At 38.0% G+C, this 15,718-nt stretch overlaps 1 protein-coding gene across 1 annotated transcript in view; it reads right to left on the reverse strand.

The window, feature by feature from the left end:
• Positions 1 to 2,910: 2,910 nt before the first annotated feature.
• The window catches only part of ghra (growth hormone receptor a), a 58,987-nt gene continuing 46,179 nt past the window's right edge, over positions 2,911 to 15,718 (reverse strand). Inside the window, exons 6-10 of the mRNA XM_030143035.1 lie at positions 13,417 to 13,570; positions 12,700 to 12,790; positions 12,525 to 12,594; positions 7,916 to 8,151; positions 2,911 to 7,812 (exon numbers count right to left, since the gene is read on the reverse strand). Of these exons, the coding sequence (XP_029998895.1) occupies positions 7,062 to 7,812; positions 7,916 to 8,151; positions 12,525 to 12,594; positions 12,700 to 12,790; positions 13,417 to 13,570 (1,302 nt within the window). The 3' untranslated portion in view covers positions 2,911 to 7,061. The remainder of the gene's footprint in view (positions 7,813 to 7,915; positions 8,152 to 12,524; positions 12,595 to 12,699; positions 12,791 to 13,416; positions 13,571 to 15,718) is intronic.

Consider the following 15,718-nt stretch of genomic DNA (forward strand, 5'->3'; position numbering starts at 1 on the left):
GTAACAGTCTTTGTATTTCTTGAGCTGACACAAATTTCCACCTATTATTTGACTTATGCATGCTTGTACTATACAGTCGCAGAAAAAATTATTATGGTTATGCAATCAAGTACTAACTTCTGCGTGTATCATGTGACTAAAACAGACAGAAAAGAAAACATGGAATGCCTAAAAGCGCTGGTTTTGTCAGTACAATGCCATAGCTATTGATATAAGGACTGAAGTGATTTTGGTTATTATCAAGAAAACATGGAAAACGGTTAAATATCAGCTCTTAAGTTAAACTCTTATGAGCTATTTTTGTTATTATCATTATATTTGTCCAAACAAATGTACCTTTAGTTGTACCAGGCATTAAAATGAACAAGAAATTGAAGAAAACAAGGGGTGGTCTAATAATTTTTTCTACTACTGTAAGTGTGTTGCTGTGAAAGTGTTTTGCTACGTATCTGTCAGAGGATGGCGATGAAGATCTACATAAGACACCATAGCTGTACTGTCCTCTGACTTCATGCAGGCTTACCACAACTCCACCCCAGTCACTGCTCAAATCATCATAAATAAGAATGTGAAAAATTAGTTCATTTCTCTTCTGTTCAGTTCCTTCTTCAACTGTTTGCTCTTTGTTGCATACATAAACTATCATGCCACTTAATCAGTACGTCAGAGTATTCTAAACTGTTTATGTGATGTTTTTGTTCATAAAGTGCAGGAAATTATAGATCATGCACATTATTTCAACAGCATATGATGTATATTTTATGTTTTATTGTGTTGACAGTCTCGTGAAAATAGATAAATAAAGACAAAACATCTGAGACAGTTTAGACCTAAATTGGTGCTGTTTCTATTTGTGTTTACAATATTTTCATAAGACAATAACAAATGTGCAACCAGTATGAGGAACAAGTTAATGGCTATGAAATAGTCTAAGGAACAGCTGAAAACACGTCTTCAAAAATCATCTTCAAGACTTTAGGTGCGACAGGCTCTGCTGAGTGTAATGTGTCTGAATTGCCTGTCAGGACTGTGTGTCTGAAAAGGTCAACAAGCAACCGGAGGTAATAAATGAGACTGAGGTGGACTGCTTGTGTGGGCGTAATTGGGCTTAAGATCCAATACAGGGGAACAGCGACTTATGGGTAATTACCCGCAATGTCCTGAGATGAAGAGCTGTGAGTGGCTGTCTCCCTGATTCAATCAGCCCCACACAGAGCAGTGCAGTACACAGCCTTTGTCTTAATTGTCCAATATGCTTTCCCCCTGATGCACAACAGTTTCTACAGACCTTTCCTCTCCACTTTCTCCACCCGAGAGAATAGGTAAGACAAATAAACCACACAATTGTGAACTCATTCACACATAGGGTATAGACAAAGTGTATATCTATAGGAAGTGCCTCACAGTAAAGTATGTACTCTCTTGTATAGCTTCCACAGGCATAGTGCTTGTTTCATGTTTTTCACAGACAGGAACCTATTTTTGAACTCAATGGCCAATGCAGGCTGTATATTTTCTACACTAACATCCTTTTCTGTCACTGAGTGCTGATCTGATCTGACCTTTACAGCGTAGCGTGTTGCTGGTATACATTTAATGACCCATGTGCGAGTAAGTAAAGGGCATTTGTAAGCTACAGGGTGGATCAAAGAAAACTATACATTTTGAAAAATTACCCCCAGTTCTGCATTTGATAATTTTTGGAATTTTCTTTTATGGATGTCGATAGGTAGGGGATTGGTGGATATTCATCCAAATTTACAGACCCAAGTTTTCATGCATGAGTGAGCAGGCGCAAATTAACCCTAACCCTAACTTGGCCTGTCCTCAGTGACATTTTCAGGCCTAAACAAGTTGAATTAACTTTGAAAGGCAGGAACAGCTGCCCTGGGTAAAGAAATGAAATTGACACGGTGGCTAAAGTGTTAATGCTGTAACCTGGCAATTTTGTGGAAAAGCAAGATGGATGCCCATTGTCCCCTCCCATGACCTTTGATTGGATTTAAATCCCACCGCTATTTCGCGCACACTGGTTTTAACTTGGATTGCGCAATTTGCCCCTGCTCACTCATGCATGAAAACCTGGGTCTGTAAATTTGGACAAATACCCACCAATCCCCTACCTACCGACGTCCATAAATGAAAATTCCAAAAATTATCAAATGCGGAACTGGGGGTAATTTTTCCAAATGTGTATATTTATTTGATACACCCTGTATATTTAACAAATCACACAATAAACTGCTGTCTTGAGTGATCTTTGTAACCTATTTAGATTCAATTAGGATTAGCTGTTTGCTTTTTAACCCTTTCATGCAAGAATTATGAGAACCTTAATCAAATCAATTTTCCTGAGTGTTTTTATTGCTCTTTAGGCATGAAAAAAACAATGCGATTGAAAATTTTCTTCTGAAAAATAAATTTAAAAAAAATAAATAAATAAAAACAATTTTAAAAAAAATATACATAAAAAAATAATAATGAAAAAAAAAAATCTTATGAACCTATTTTTCATGAAGTTGCAAAAATGTCCACTCAGCTGGACACCACAAGTTTAATTTTTGATGCACAGAAACATGTATTTACTGATAAATTGTGAGAAAACTATGGGGAGGGCTTGTGATTCTGGGGGTTTATGGTCAGTAGAGATCTACATTATGTTACCGATTCATGTCAGAAAAGATATGTAGTGTCTTAAAACTTTAATAAAGATATGTGTAAATAAAAAAAATAAAAAAAAAATCCATGAATATACAGGAGAACAGCTGTAGAATAGCTGTCCACTGTAGTGACCAGAGTGCATGAAAGGGTTAAACATTAACACAAGAATATCACATTAAATTATATATTTAGTTCATTTTTCAATTTACAAACAGGGATGGCGCATTACAATAGAAATGACAGGTAGGATGCTTTATATACATTTATTTTGTAACTTGATGAAAGCTTATCGATCACACATACAATGCCAGAAAGGCCCATGGTAGGAAAAACAATATTAAATCACCAAAGATAAAGACAGTTCTTGGCTTTGAACAAAACAAAAGCCAACAGACTAGAACAGTGGTTCCAAGTAAATGTGTAGACACATTAAATATGGGCTTAAAAAACTAAATCCACACCGAGAAATTATGGCCTTAGGTTTTCCAAATTTGTGACCACACCGCAGATGCTTTTGACTGTGAAATGTGAAATATTTCCAGTTTTATGGTTCTGGATGACACATGTCAGAGACGCAGTACACACACACACAGACACACACACACACACACACACACACACACACACACACACACACACGTTCATGCTGCCCCAACTTTTGTGGTCAGATAAAGTGGTGGGGTGATCTGAGGGCTCTGGACTGACAAATAAATAACATGGATAGAAATAAAGAGTGGAGCCACTGAACATAGTCATGGGCAAACACCGCTGCATCCCGCTTTACTCAAGCCATTCATTACAAAATTTCCCTTATGCACTGAAAGATGCCTGGCTGAACGTACTTTGTTGATAAAGAAAGAGCCACAAAAAAAAAAAAGAAAAAAAACAATCTAGAGGCCAATACACATTATTATATAAAAAAAGTATCCTTTTATAAATGCACTTTTAAAAATGAAATGCTGAAATCACATAGTGGGAGAAGTAGAAGGCTATAGATGGACAATGACCCTTTAATTCTCCTTATATGACTTTAAAATAGACTATATCTATCTTCTCTATCTTTCCATAAATCTATTAGAAAATATTAAATACTCCATTACAGTACGTCATTCTATCAATCTGGTAGTGTAAAATATGCCCTATAAACACCTATTCTCTGTAGAACATAACTAAAACTTACTGATTAAAATTTCCTCATTATTTGATTATTGTTCTGAATAAAAACATATTATAATTCATTCAAAATTATTAGGCTAACATACAAAATCTGAATACTACTTAGACATCTGATATATGCTGTATGTGTACAAAGTGCTTGCTCTAAAGTGTCTGTAACATTTATAAAAATTGAAACAACAGTTGCAAACGTTTTCACTACATTAAGAACGAGCTCAGTGTGAACTGGCAGGAAATGCAGTAAACACCTGTACACTAAGCTTGAACAAATGCACCTCCTAATTCTCTTTCTTTCCTTAAAAAAAACTGAAGAGATTTTACTTTTTCTTTTTATACTTTTCTTCTGTATAATAATTGCATTGCATATTCCAGTTTGCACATATTCACAATCACTGTGGTATAACTGAAACAGAGCCTAAGCAGCGCTTTTCCCACTATATCTAATTTTCCTTCATATGCGGAGCTGGGAATACTGTCAGTTACACGAGCATCATGTGGAAAATGTTTTGCGTATTGACTTTGTTACAAAAAATAAAGATACCTTAACCAAGTCATGCTTCCCAACGCCACCCACGGTCTTTTTTCAGTATCATCCACATTTTCGGTCTCATCCCCACCATGCAGTGACTGTTAAACCCTCTCACCTTCCCTCTGCACTAAGGCTGAATGCAGGAAAAATACATGTACCGAGCAGCAATACATTGTGATTAAAAACATTAATGACATAAAAAAAATACATAATTATCATTTTACAGCACTACTAAATATATTAAGACATCTGCAACAGCATTGGCTTGCTGGTATCATCAGCACTAGGCAACAGAAACACTGGGCTCTTTTAGGACAAAGACAGAGAGAAAGAAAGAGAAATGGCACATATTTATCATATTCACATTTTTCAATTCCTGCTTTGTCTCTGGTCGCTCGGCAATTGTCTGATACAAAAGACCTACTCCATCTCAGAGTCCAAAACAACATATTTAAAAGGCAGGGTACATCACCTTTTCACTGTGAAGTACGTTTTGTTTATGGTGAAATGTTCTTTATGTGGAGGCTACCGTGATGCTACACAATACCTCTGACTCATTCAGAGAAAATGAAAGTTCATTATACTGAATCACACACACATATATGTGGAGTACACAACCTCTATGTGCCGAAGCTTAGATACTGTAGCTTATTGTTTACAGTATGCTACGCTGCTGTGTTTCTCACAGGCATATTGTCAAAGTCTTCACAAGATAATTCTCCCTCACATCGTCAAAGCTTATATTGTCAGTGATGCATGGTTAAACAATACAATACAAAAATATCCTAGAATTGCGTAGGTGACACACAAAGAAACAAGAAATGACATGCTTTATCACAGTTATGGCTCCTGTCTAATTCAAAAATCTACCAAGTTTACCTTAAGGTCTTTAAGTACTAATGACTTTGATCTAATCTGCATTTTTGGTTTTGTTGGTATTATTATTATTTTGTGGTTATTATTTTATGGTTAGTATTTGCAGGTGTAATTGCAACTTATGACCTGAAAATTATCATCCTCCAGGTCATTTTTCAGGGGCAACTTTCAATTTGTAATATTTATAGCTATAGTATGTAATAAAGGAAAACTTTTACATGTTAAAGTAAAACTACTGTGTGTATGCCTGCATGCATATTACGCTGTTGTGCATGTTGTTGTTGTTTTTAACTATACAAGCTGTATACACCAGTTAAGTTATACATACTTATAATTACTAATGTTTACAAGTATATCATGTAGAAATGCTTGAGTTGTAATATCTTAAGCATACCCAAACTAGGGAAAGGACAGGGAACATAGGCACAGGTTATTAACACTAAAAGGCTGGCAGATAATACGGAAGTATAAAATGTTTGGTTAATTACATTTCTTTCACATTCTTTCCATTTTTTTTTCCAGTTCCTGTCCCTGCATTATCCATGCAATATAAGAAGAGTAAAACTCCTGGGTACAAAGCTGCACATTATGGTTTCATTTTGAGTTATATGTTATGACTTCTGGTTGTATTTGTATCTGTGGCACTTGGCTGTAATGCAACACCTGGTTTCTTTCAACGACTGGGCTCGTGTCTGTATTTCTTCCTTCCCTTTCAATGTGCTTTTCAGCAAGGCTATCTGTGGTGCTCGGTGTACAGAATCTGAATGAATCTCATTCAAGAGAAGATAAATCAACTTTGGGTAACTGCGCATTGGCTACACTTAAATATTTTCGGTCTGAAACGTTTTCTAAATTCTGTGAATTATTATATGATGAAGAGCAGAAAATTCCCTTTCCATCATCTCATCTACTTCAGTGATTTATTGATTTCCTTCATTTGCTTTTCTACATCCTGTCAAAGAGTAGGTCTGGATTTTTTTTTTTTTTTACTTAAAATGTCAACGTTTTTGGATTCATAGTTTTTACTGTCACATTTATGAAATTTGTGTATGTGCATCTTATATTGGCTATTGAAATGACTTCTACTGTTAAACATCATAAATCTATATGAAATCTATTTCATAAAAATATGAGCAGCGCACCTTTAAACAAAATGAGGCTAGGAATGCTAAGTAAATCTGCATAGCTGTGTTTTAGTAATGTTTTTGGGTAAAGTTTTTCCTAAAGCTAATTCATACAAAAATATATCTCTTGTAAAGAACTTCTAAAATGATATGATGGGCTAAGAAACAAAAAAGCCTCCCACTGTGTTTATGTCAGACGCTCTATCTTAACACTCTCTCTGCCAGTGAGAGACTTCTTCTTATTGTGATGTGAAAGCCTCAGCAAGAATGTGCTCATCTTGTCCCAAATCAGATCACAAACTAGAATCAGTTTTCCATTGGTTAGATTAAGACTTGAACATTTTGACTGTTTTAAACACAGTTTACCACAGATTTGAGAGCCTTCATATGTTTAGCTTGTGCATGGGCATCAACAAACAGAATAATATGTAGTTTGTGATGAATATTTTTGATATTTTTTCATCAAATTAATTGATGAAGCAGATGTAAAAACAGCCAACAACAGGGGGGCTGTAGTGTTTCGTGTCTCCCTTTCAGCGCCCTCTGAAAATAAGACACCCGTACATTCTCATCCACTGTGTGTGCTGCAAGTTATTTGGTTTCCAGCAAGAATCAGGTAGAAACAGGCTTTGTGACTTCAGGGAAACTTCCATGTCAATCAACCTTACACCAAAAGGCGTAGTGGCATTGTCATTTCATGGTGAGAGGTTCCCCAACAGGTCTGGGGTGATGTACCCTACAGGCATGGCAGGTAGGGATTTGAGAGGGTGCTGTGGGTGGCAGGGTGAGGGAGACTGGTGGGGAGGTGGGTTAAGGAGTAAGCTGTGCTGATTGTTCACCTCCTGTACCACTGTGTAGTCTGCAACGGGGACAAAGAAAGGGGACTGGGGAGAGTCTGGGAGAATGTAGGGTGATTGGTGATCGTCTGCTGTGGCTGCAGGTTTGGTCTCCATAGGCTGGGGGGGTATGGTTTGGTACCCCTCACCAGTGATGGGGGAAGTCGGCGGAGTGCTCATCTGCCGGGCGTTGCTCTCTGTGGTGTAACCGCTTCCTTCAGGATCCACTACCAGCAGCTGGAACTGCAGCTCTTTCTGCTTCTTCTCCTCAGCCTCCTCACTGCCTTCGCTCTCTTTTCCCTTCTTCTGCATTTCCTCCTCTGCTGGTGTGCTCTCCTGGATTCTGAGTTGCTGGCCCGGAGACAGCACCACACCTCCAGAGGGCATCACATTGCTGACTTGGGCATAGAAGTCGGTGTTGACCCACGTTTGGGGTCCCGCTGTTTGGGTGTGGACGATAGGTCTCTCACCTATCTCTTGACCTCTTTCACCGCTATCTTCTCTATCCTCAGGCTGGCCCGGCAGAAGGGTAGCCATAAGAATTAGGGCGTCTTGATCAGGCAAATCTGAATCAAAACAGCTGGCCCGACCTGAATCATCATCAGGAAAGCTGAAGGATGAGAACACAAAGGGTAAAGGGGATTAAATCCATACTTTTGCAGCAATTTAGTAGCAATTTAGCAAGCCTGTGCAAATAAAAGCTGCAGAGGTACCTGAGAACATTAGAACACCCTGTGTGCACGTGGTGGCTGACAGGTTGGGACAGACCCAGAAGCCTTTGGGTGTCTGAGCCCTGGTTATCTTCTTTTTCCCCAGTATCTGTTTCTTCTGCATCGACCTCGATGAACTCTACCCAAGGCTCGTCTTGGTAAAAGTCTGGTGCATGTGCAGGCAGGCTACCCATGCCACCACCACTCAGGATAAAATTCAGCTCCTCCAGCTTTCCCTTCTGCAAGCGCACAAATTCATATACAGACAAAGTAAGGTAGGTTTCAGCAAAATATATCCTATCTTTCAATTTAGTACTATACACACACACACACAACACATAATCACATGATCCCTTTAAAATTCTTCAAAATATAAGGTATATACAGTATATAATACACTGCACATCCATCAGTGTTTGAATTTAGCTTTTATCTGATCATGAAAAAACATTTTATTTATTCCTGTTATGACCCAATGAGAAGGGCTTCCAAATTTCAAGCGATGTTATGTGAAAACAGGCATCTTGTATTATCTGGCAATAATTTGCCCACAACGCAACACTGAACCAAGACCCCCTTTGACCTACTGTTGCATCTCTGTTACCAAAAAAACATCTGTTTACTCTGAAATTATTTCAGTTTAAATATTACTCACTTTTATAGATATTTTTATGCTTGACTGTCAACAGGGACAATAAACAGACCGTGATCAGAAGAGTGGGTGGTGTTATGACTACGTGGCCTAACACGCCTCAGCCAGTGCAACCACATGGAGTGTCTGCTTTTAATCAGAATTACAATGGATATGTAATCAAAACAACATCAGTTACACAAGGCTTTATATAATCACCTCACTGAACAAACAATGCATCATTTTAGTGTGTTGGCTGATTTGAATCATTAATGTTTGCACTTTCAGAATTTCTGCTTTACAGGAGACACTAATAAGGAACATTTGAGACTTAACATCTTGTTTATATAAAGGATAATATTAGAACTGTAGTGAATGTGCAAAAACTCTGGGCCAACCTTAAGTTTGTTGGTTTAATTCTAACGCATTTCTCAGTCTCTGTATCTGAATATATGAGAAGTATGTAAAGCACTAAAAACAGAAGTTTCAGAGAAAAAAATCCGCTCCTATAAAGCACAGAGGTAGTATTTAGTGTGATCTCCCTTTGCACCAAACATGTCTTTTGTAATTTCTGTTATTTATATCTTTTATTCATTACTAACTCTGCTATAGATCAGTTTCATGATGACGTAGGATGTATGCTGCTCGCGCACCTTGGAGGCAGAAAACACGCCGAGTTCGTAGCAAAACACTGACTGCCAGTGTAAATAATGCCGTCGTCTTACTGTGCCGTAGGTTGTCAGAACAGAAAGAACACACAGAAGGATTTAAACTTATACAGAATTCCTGCTGGCAAACATCCCTTCCACAAAAATCAGCGAAAGTTATGGTTGCAGGCATGAAGACGGGAGAACTGGTCTGAGGAGGAAATTCAGAATGCTGGTCTGTGCAGTGCACACTTCAGATCTGTAAGTACTGGAGATCTACCATACAGAGGTCGCGTTAACCGGAAATATTCCGCCATTGACAGATTTTTTTTTTTTTAAATGACGGAAAATTCTGAAGGCCGTCCATCATTTTGACAGATTAAAATACTGAGGGTAATTGTTGTTTAGCTAACTTTAGCCTAAATTAGATGCTACTTTGGAGTCCTCGTCCCGCAGCCCCGATCACTCGACTCCTTTCCTCCTGCTCGTCCACTGTGGTTGTCGGTGGGATCGTCTCCGGGTCCAGCGTTGGCGGTTTGTCTGCCGGATTCAGTGTCTCAGGTATTCGGCGGTGTTGGTCTCGATATGGCATGCTGAGTAGAGGTGGTGGTGGCCTCAGTGGTCCTGGAGGTGGGATGAACTCTCCGATGAGCAGCCACCGTCCGTCCGGAGCATGGGTCGTGTAGGTCGATCCTCCGTCTGGGAGCTGCCACTTCTTAACGTAGACTGGGGTGTAGTCTACGGGCCAGATCACCCTGGAGTCCATCAGCATATCTCTCGGTTGGAGGGAGCACCATGTGACCAGCCCGTTCATCTCCAGCATGGTAACTATGGTAGATGGCACCGTAGGAAAATAGCCAGCATATCTTGGGTCAGATATGAGGCCTCGAGCCGTATAAGCATACGGGTTCTTGGAATAGCAAGTAGCACACTGCGGGCCTTCTGACGTATCCCACAGCCACTTAGCCAAAGAAAGGGGTCTCCAGCACTTGCCACATTTAGGACTTTCCTATTAAAACACAATTACGATTATCATTTTGCGATTCTTCTAGAAGCTCTATTTTTTAGAGGCAGGCTGGACGCGAGTTAGCTATCTTTTGTCCGTTCCTGATGTTAATTTGTCGATGTTCGTCGGTTGGCGCGAACATGCATAACCGGTGAGGGTACTGCCCAACCAATTAAAAGTGCTGTATATAATTATGCGAGTCGTGATATCACGTTGGTTTATCAGCCAGCAGCAACTACAGCTGCTGCATCATTGAGATGTTTTTGAACATTAAATACCACTAAATATATCTCATTATCATTAAAAAATAAAAATTTGAAATGACGGATAATATGTTATGATGGAATTTTTACAACCCTGTCCATCAAAATGATGGACTATAAAAATGTCTAGCACGAACTCTGCTCCCCACCCGTCTGTGACAGTCTGCTTTTCCACTATGGGACACTCTATCCCGATGTGGTTAATTCAAATTATGCGGCCGTGAAAGAGAAGATGGGATCAGCTTTTGGACAGAAACAGTTAATGGACAGTTTTAGAGCTAACATTCACTCATTCACGAGTTCCGGGGCAGAGCCTGGAGGTGTATGTGAGCCGGCTGGTAGCTGGTACTGGTGTTTTTGCCTCCGAGGTCCGCGCGCATCACTGTTGTTAGTAAGCATTGAAACTCATCTATAACAATTGTAAATATAAACTTTCCTGTAATCCATAACTCATGTTTCCATGTTATTGTTCATACTACTATTTATTACATGTTATATTGTTTTCTTTTTACTCTATATTCTTAGATTTCTTTGGTTGTATAAAAGTGTTGTGTAATCATGCTGCTCATATGTGACTTTAAGTGAAGTTTTTTTTTTTAGTTGAATTAAAGTGAATTAACCCTTTTCTTCCGACAATATGAAATTTATGGCTTTGATTTTCTGTTTTATATCAGGTTTCATTCAATACATGTCAGATGTTTCTGTTTGTGCTGTTCCTGGTCATGAGGTCAGGGGTCATACTAAATTTAGTTCAGTTTTTTGTGTGTCGTTCAAGGCTGTGAACATACTTCCTGTATTTTCTTGTTATATCTGAAGAAAAAAAAAAAAGTGAACTAAATATGCACTGGAAAAAATCTAAATCTTACCAAGTATATTTTTCTCATTTCTACATCAAAATACCACAGTAAGATAATTTTCACTTGTTCCATTGGCAGATTTTTTTGCTTAATTCAAGATTTTTTTTTTTTTATTTTATTAATTCAAGATTTTTTTTGCTTAATTCATGCAAAAAAAAATCTGCCAATGGAACAAGTGAAAATTATCTTGGTAAGATTACTTGAAATAAAATTTTCAAGATCTGTTGTCGAAAAATAAGTTCTTATATTTCACTAAAGTTACTCTTTAGGTTATTATGTCTTATTTTAAGTGTGATGAGATATTTTGAGTAGAAATGAGAAAAATACACTTGGTGAGATTAGATTTTTGCAGTGTGTATGCGCATTTCAGCCCTGCAAAATCAATAATGTACAAGGTAGCTGAAGACTGTTGCATAGTACTGTATATATACAGGAATATAACCCTTTTAAAAAACTAAATAAAAATAATTATGAGTGTGGCATATGGTATAAGGGAATATTACTATTATTTTAAAATATACTTGCCAGTACTGTTTGCTGGATGACTGAAATGCTGATGCTGTTTCCAAATCATCTTAAACACACTTGAGTGTTTTTACAGACTTTTTATTTTTCTTACGTTAACCCATAAAGACCCAGTGCTACTTTTGTGGCAGTTCCCAGATATATTTTTCTCCATATTTAATCTTTCTTAAGTGATTTGTCGCCATTAATTGTAATAATATCATCTGTATTTTGAATTCTTCAGCGTAAATCATGTATTTTCCTACATTTACTTCACAGATCATGTAGATGTTCATAAAAGCTTAGATTATAATGGGGGTTATTATATCAGAAACAGAGAAAACTGACGAAAAAATTTGTTTTTCCATAAAATATACCATTAACTGAACATAAAACAAGTGTCTCCGTCCACTGTCATTGATGAAAATCCATGGGTTTTATTGGTGAATCAACGTTGTAGAAGATGACAGTGTTTTCGCGTTCACTATGGAGCCTCTGAACGTCCAAATGGGTCATATCTGATGACCATGAAAAGATGACAAACTGTATTTTACATCAATTATTTTACCATGTTGATAGGTTTAGTGGTTCAGAAGTTATTAAACATATTAGATCAGTAGATGATTTGGTTGCCAATCGCTGTTTGGGTCTTTATGGGTTAAAAGAAAACCAACACAGACACAGCAGATTAAAAACAACCATACCTTTAACAGCTCTGGATCTATGCCTTTAATTTTGGGAGCAGGAACTGGCGGCAACAGAATCATCATTAATCTGCAACGACAGGAAGAGGAGGAAGTGGATGGGATGGAGGTAATCTTTTAGAGGTTAAGAAAAGTTGCGTGTATGAGACAGAAATAAGAAAATGAGTGTTTGTACCTGTTCTGCTGAGTTACAAGAATGAACATGATGAGTATTACGATGCCCACAATCCCCAAAACAAGAACCAGCATGAGTGGAAAAGACATTTCTAGAAATAAAGGAGAGGGCAAATTAAAATCATCATTATCTTCAGCAAAGTCACAGGCACTTTAACCCTTGTGTGGTGCTTATATTTTTGTTATTCAGCCAGTGTCTGTAGGTGTGGTGGACCCACTGCATTTTGGGGGTTTTAATTCAACATAATCAAATAATTGTATCTTAAAATAGTCAACAGATGTTTACTTCATCCCAATTGCAAGCAATATAAAATGCATATATGTTTAATATTTGCCTTTGCTAGATTACATTTATGGATTAAAGTGCTACTCGTTATTAGTTTGTTTTATAATAAAATGTAATGCAATCAGGAAATGAGAGGAATAAATTCATTAAAACCATTAAAAATAATGACTTATCATTTTACGGCTAATGACATTCACTTTGTCTTGTGGTAATTATACTTTTCTTTCTTCTTTTGTTCTTGTTGTTGTACTTATCATTCTTCTTTAAAAAAAAAAACAAAAAAAAAAACAATGAAAACAGGTCCCACAGACCCAAACACCATACAAGGGTTAAAAGTGTGCATTCTGAATTGAATAAGACAGCTAGTAGCCAGGGATTGCAACTCTTTCCCCAAAAGATCAAATGATGCACCCTTGACCCACATGAGCGTACCTTTGGTGGGAATCTCAGTCACTTGTATGAAGATAGAGTCACTGAACTCTCCAAACTTAGTGAAGGCCTGCATTCTGCAGCGGACGTGCACTTCATACTCTTTTCCTATTTGCAGACCAAAGATTGAGTGCTGCGTGTGCGGTTGCATTTCCAACTGAAAAACAGAGAGATAGAAACCAATAGGACAGTGTTTTTCACCCTTGGGGTCGGGACCCTACATGGGGTCGCCTGGAATTCAAATGGGGTTGCCTGAAATTTCTAGTAATTGATAAAAATAAAAATAAAAAATTACTAATAAAAAATATATGGTGAGTTGAGAGAGACAATCCCAATACATACTTTACTTACTTACTTTACTTTTTAATTTATAGAGCACTTTTCACAGACAGTCACAAAGGGCTTTATCAGTTCAAATCAGAATCAAATTAAGTTTACAGAGACCCAACAGAATCCTTCAGGAGCAAACACTTGTGATTGGTGACAGTGGCGAGGAAAAACTTCCCTTTAATGGGCAGAAACCTCGAGCAGACCCAGACTCCTGAAGGATGGCTGTCTGCCTTGACCAGTTGGGGTTAAAGAGAGAGAGAGAGAGAGAGTAAAGGAGGAGAAAAGAGAGAGCGATAGAGATATAGAAAGACTGGGGGGGGGGGGGGGGGGGGGGTAACATAAAACACATGACAAACTCTGAAGCTGAAACTGAAGCACTGTGGTACTGTTTATCTGTCAAATGTTCATTGTGGTCAGTTTCAGATGCTGCAGTTCTTTCATAATTCATAGTAGGGCTGTGCAATTAATCGAAATTCAATTACGATTTCGATTATTACACGCAACGATTACAAAAATTATGTAATTGAGAAAAAACGATTATTCATTTTGAGTCATTTTAATTCACACGCACGCAAGCTACCATGAGCTGCTCAGCCCCGCCCCCCTCTAAGCTACTGCTGCCTGCTAGCCGGCAGGTCCACCCCAAGAGAAAAGTTGTACCTAGCGGTCTGGAAAAATGGCAGGAGAATCACAGCAGAAGTGCTTGGTAAACAAAAACGGCAAGTCAAATTCAATTGTATGGAATCACTTTGGGTTTGATGAAGAAGACAAAGAGCAAAAACACATCACGTGCAAAAAGTGTTTCGTAGTTGTGTCCGCACCGACCGGTAACAAACCTCTGTAACCATCTAAAGCAGGCATGTCCAAAGTCCGGCCCGGGGGCCAATCACGGCCCGTGGTCAGATTTTATACGGCCCACAGCTTCAGTTTTATATTGTATTATTTATGGCCCGCTTGGACTGTTGAACCGAGTACATGAATCATAAAAGGTTCAAAATGCAGTTTCTCCTTTCACCTCATGGTGGCAGCACCACTCTAACTCTATCTGGCTCTGTGACCTTACCGTGAACCCTTTTTCGCTAATTTCTAACCACGGCGCCTGTAAATAAAAAAACGAAAGTTGACAGTGAGGGCCGCCGCTTCCAGGAGAGATGGGAATTACAATTTTTTTTCACTGAAAATTGAGGCAATTATGTTTGCCTAATTTGTCAAGAGACTGTTGCCTTGTTTAAGGAATTCAATGTAAAGAGACACGAGCAGACAAAACATGCTAACGCATACGACAAGCTAGCAGGGAGTAAGCGTTCCGAAAAAGTGAAGCAAATTCAAGCTGCTTTAAACTCACAACAGTGACTTTTCATGTGAACCTGGGAGTGAAATGAATTCGCCACCAAGGCAGGCTACCAAGTTGCCAGGTTAGTTGCCTTTAACTGCTGGTGTTATGTACTTATAGATGTGACACAAAATATTACTTTCTGAATGTTTTTTTCAAAGAGTAAGAGTCATATGTTTTAATCTTAAACGTTAACAGACTTTACATTACTGAGTAATATATGAGTAATGATTACTCATATAAGTCATGTTTAAAATGAATGTGGGGTTAAGATTTTTATCAACTTGGATGTTTAAGATACGCTGTACAGTTTGTTCTATGTTATCTGACTCCAGATGTGAAAGGAAGGCAGAATTGTTTTTTTTGTTTTTTTTCTATTTGTTCACACCTGAGTGGCTTAGATTTGGTTACATTGCCATTTAAAAAAACAATATTGTGACAATGAAAATAAAATTGTTGTAGAACAGCGCATTTATATGTAATTTTTACTGTTTAAAAAATGTCTGAAGGGACCACTGGCCCCTGGCAATGTCCACATTATCAGATCTGGCCCTCTGGACAAAAAGTTTGGACACCCCTGATCTAAAGTTTAACCACCGCCACCTTTATCGTAATCTTATGAAAAACTAAAACACATAAAAA

Source organism: Sphaeramia orbicularis, chromosome 9 (genome assembly GCF_902148855.1).
Source record: "Sphaeramia orbicularis chromosome 9, fSphaOr1.1, whole genome shotgun sequence".
NCBI classification, from domain to species: domain Eukaryota; kingdom Metazoa; phylum Chordata; class Actinopteri; order Kurtiformes; family Apogonidae; genus Sphaeramia; species Sphaeramia orbicularis.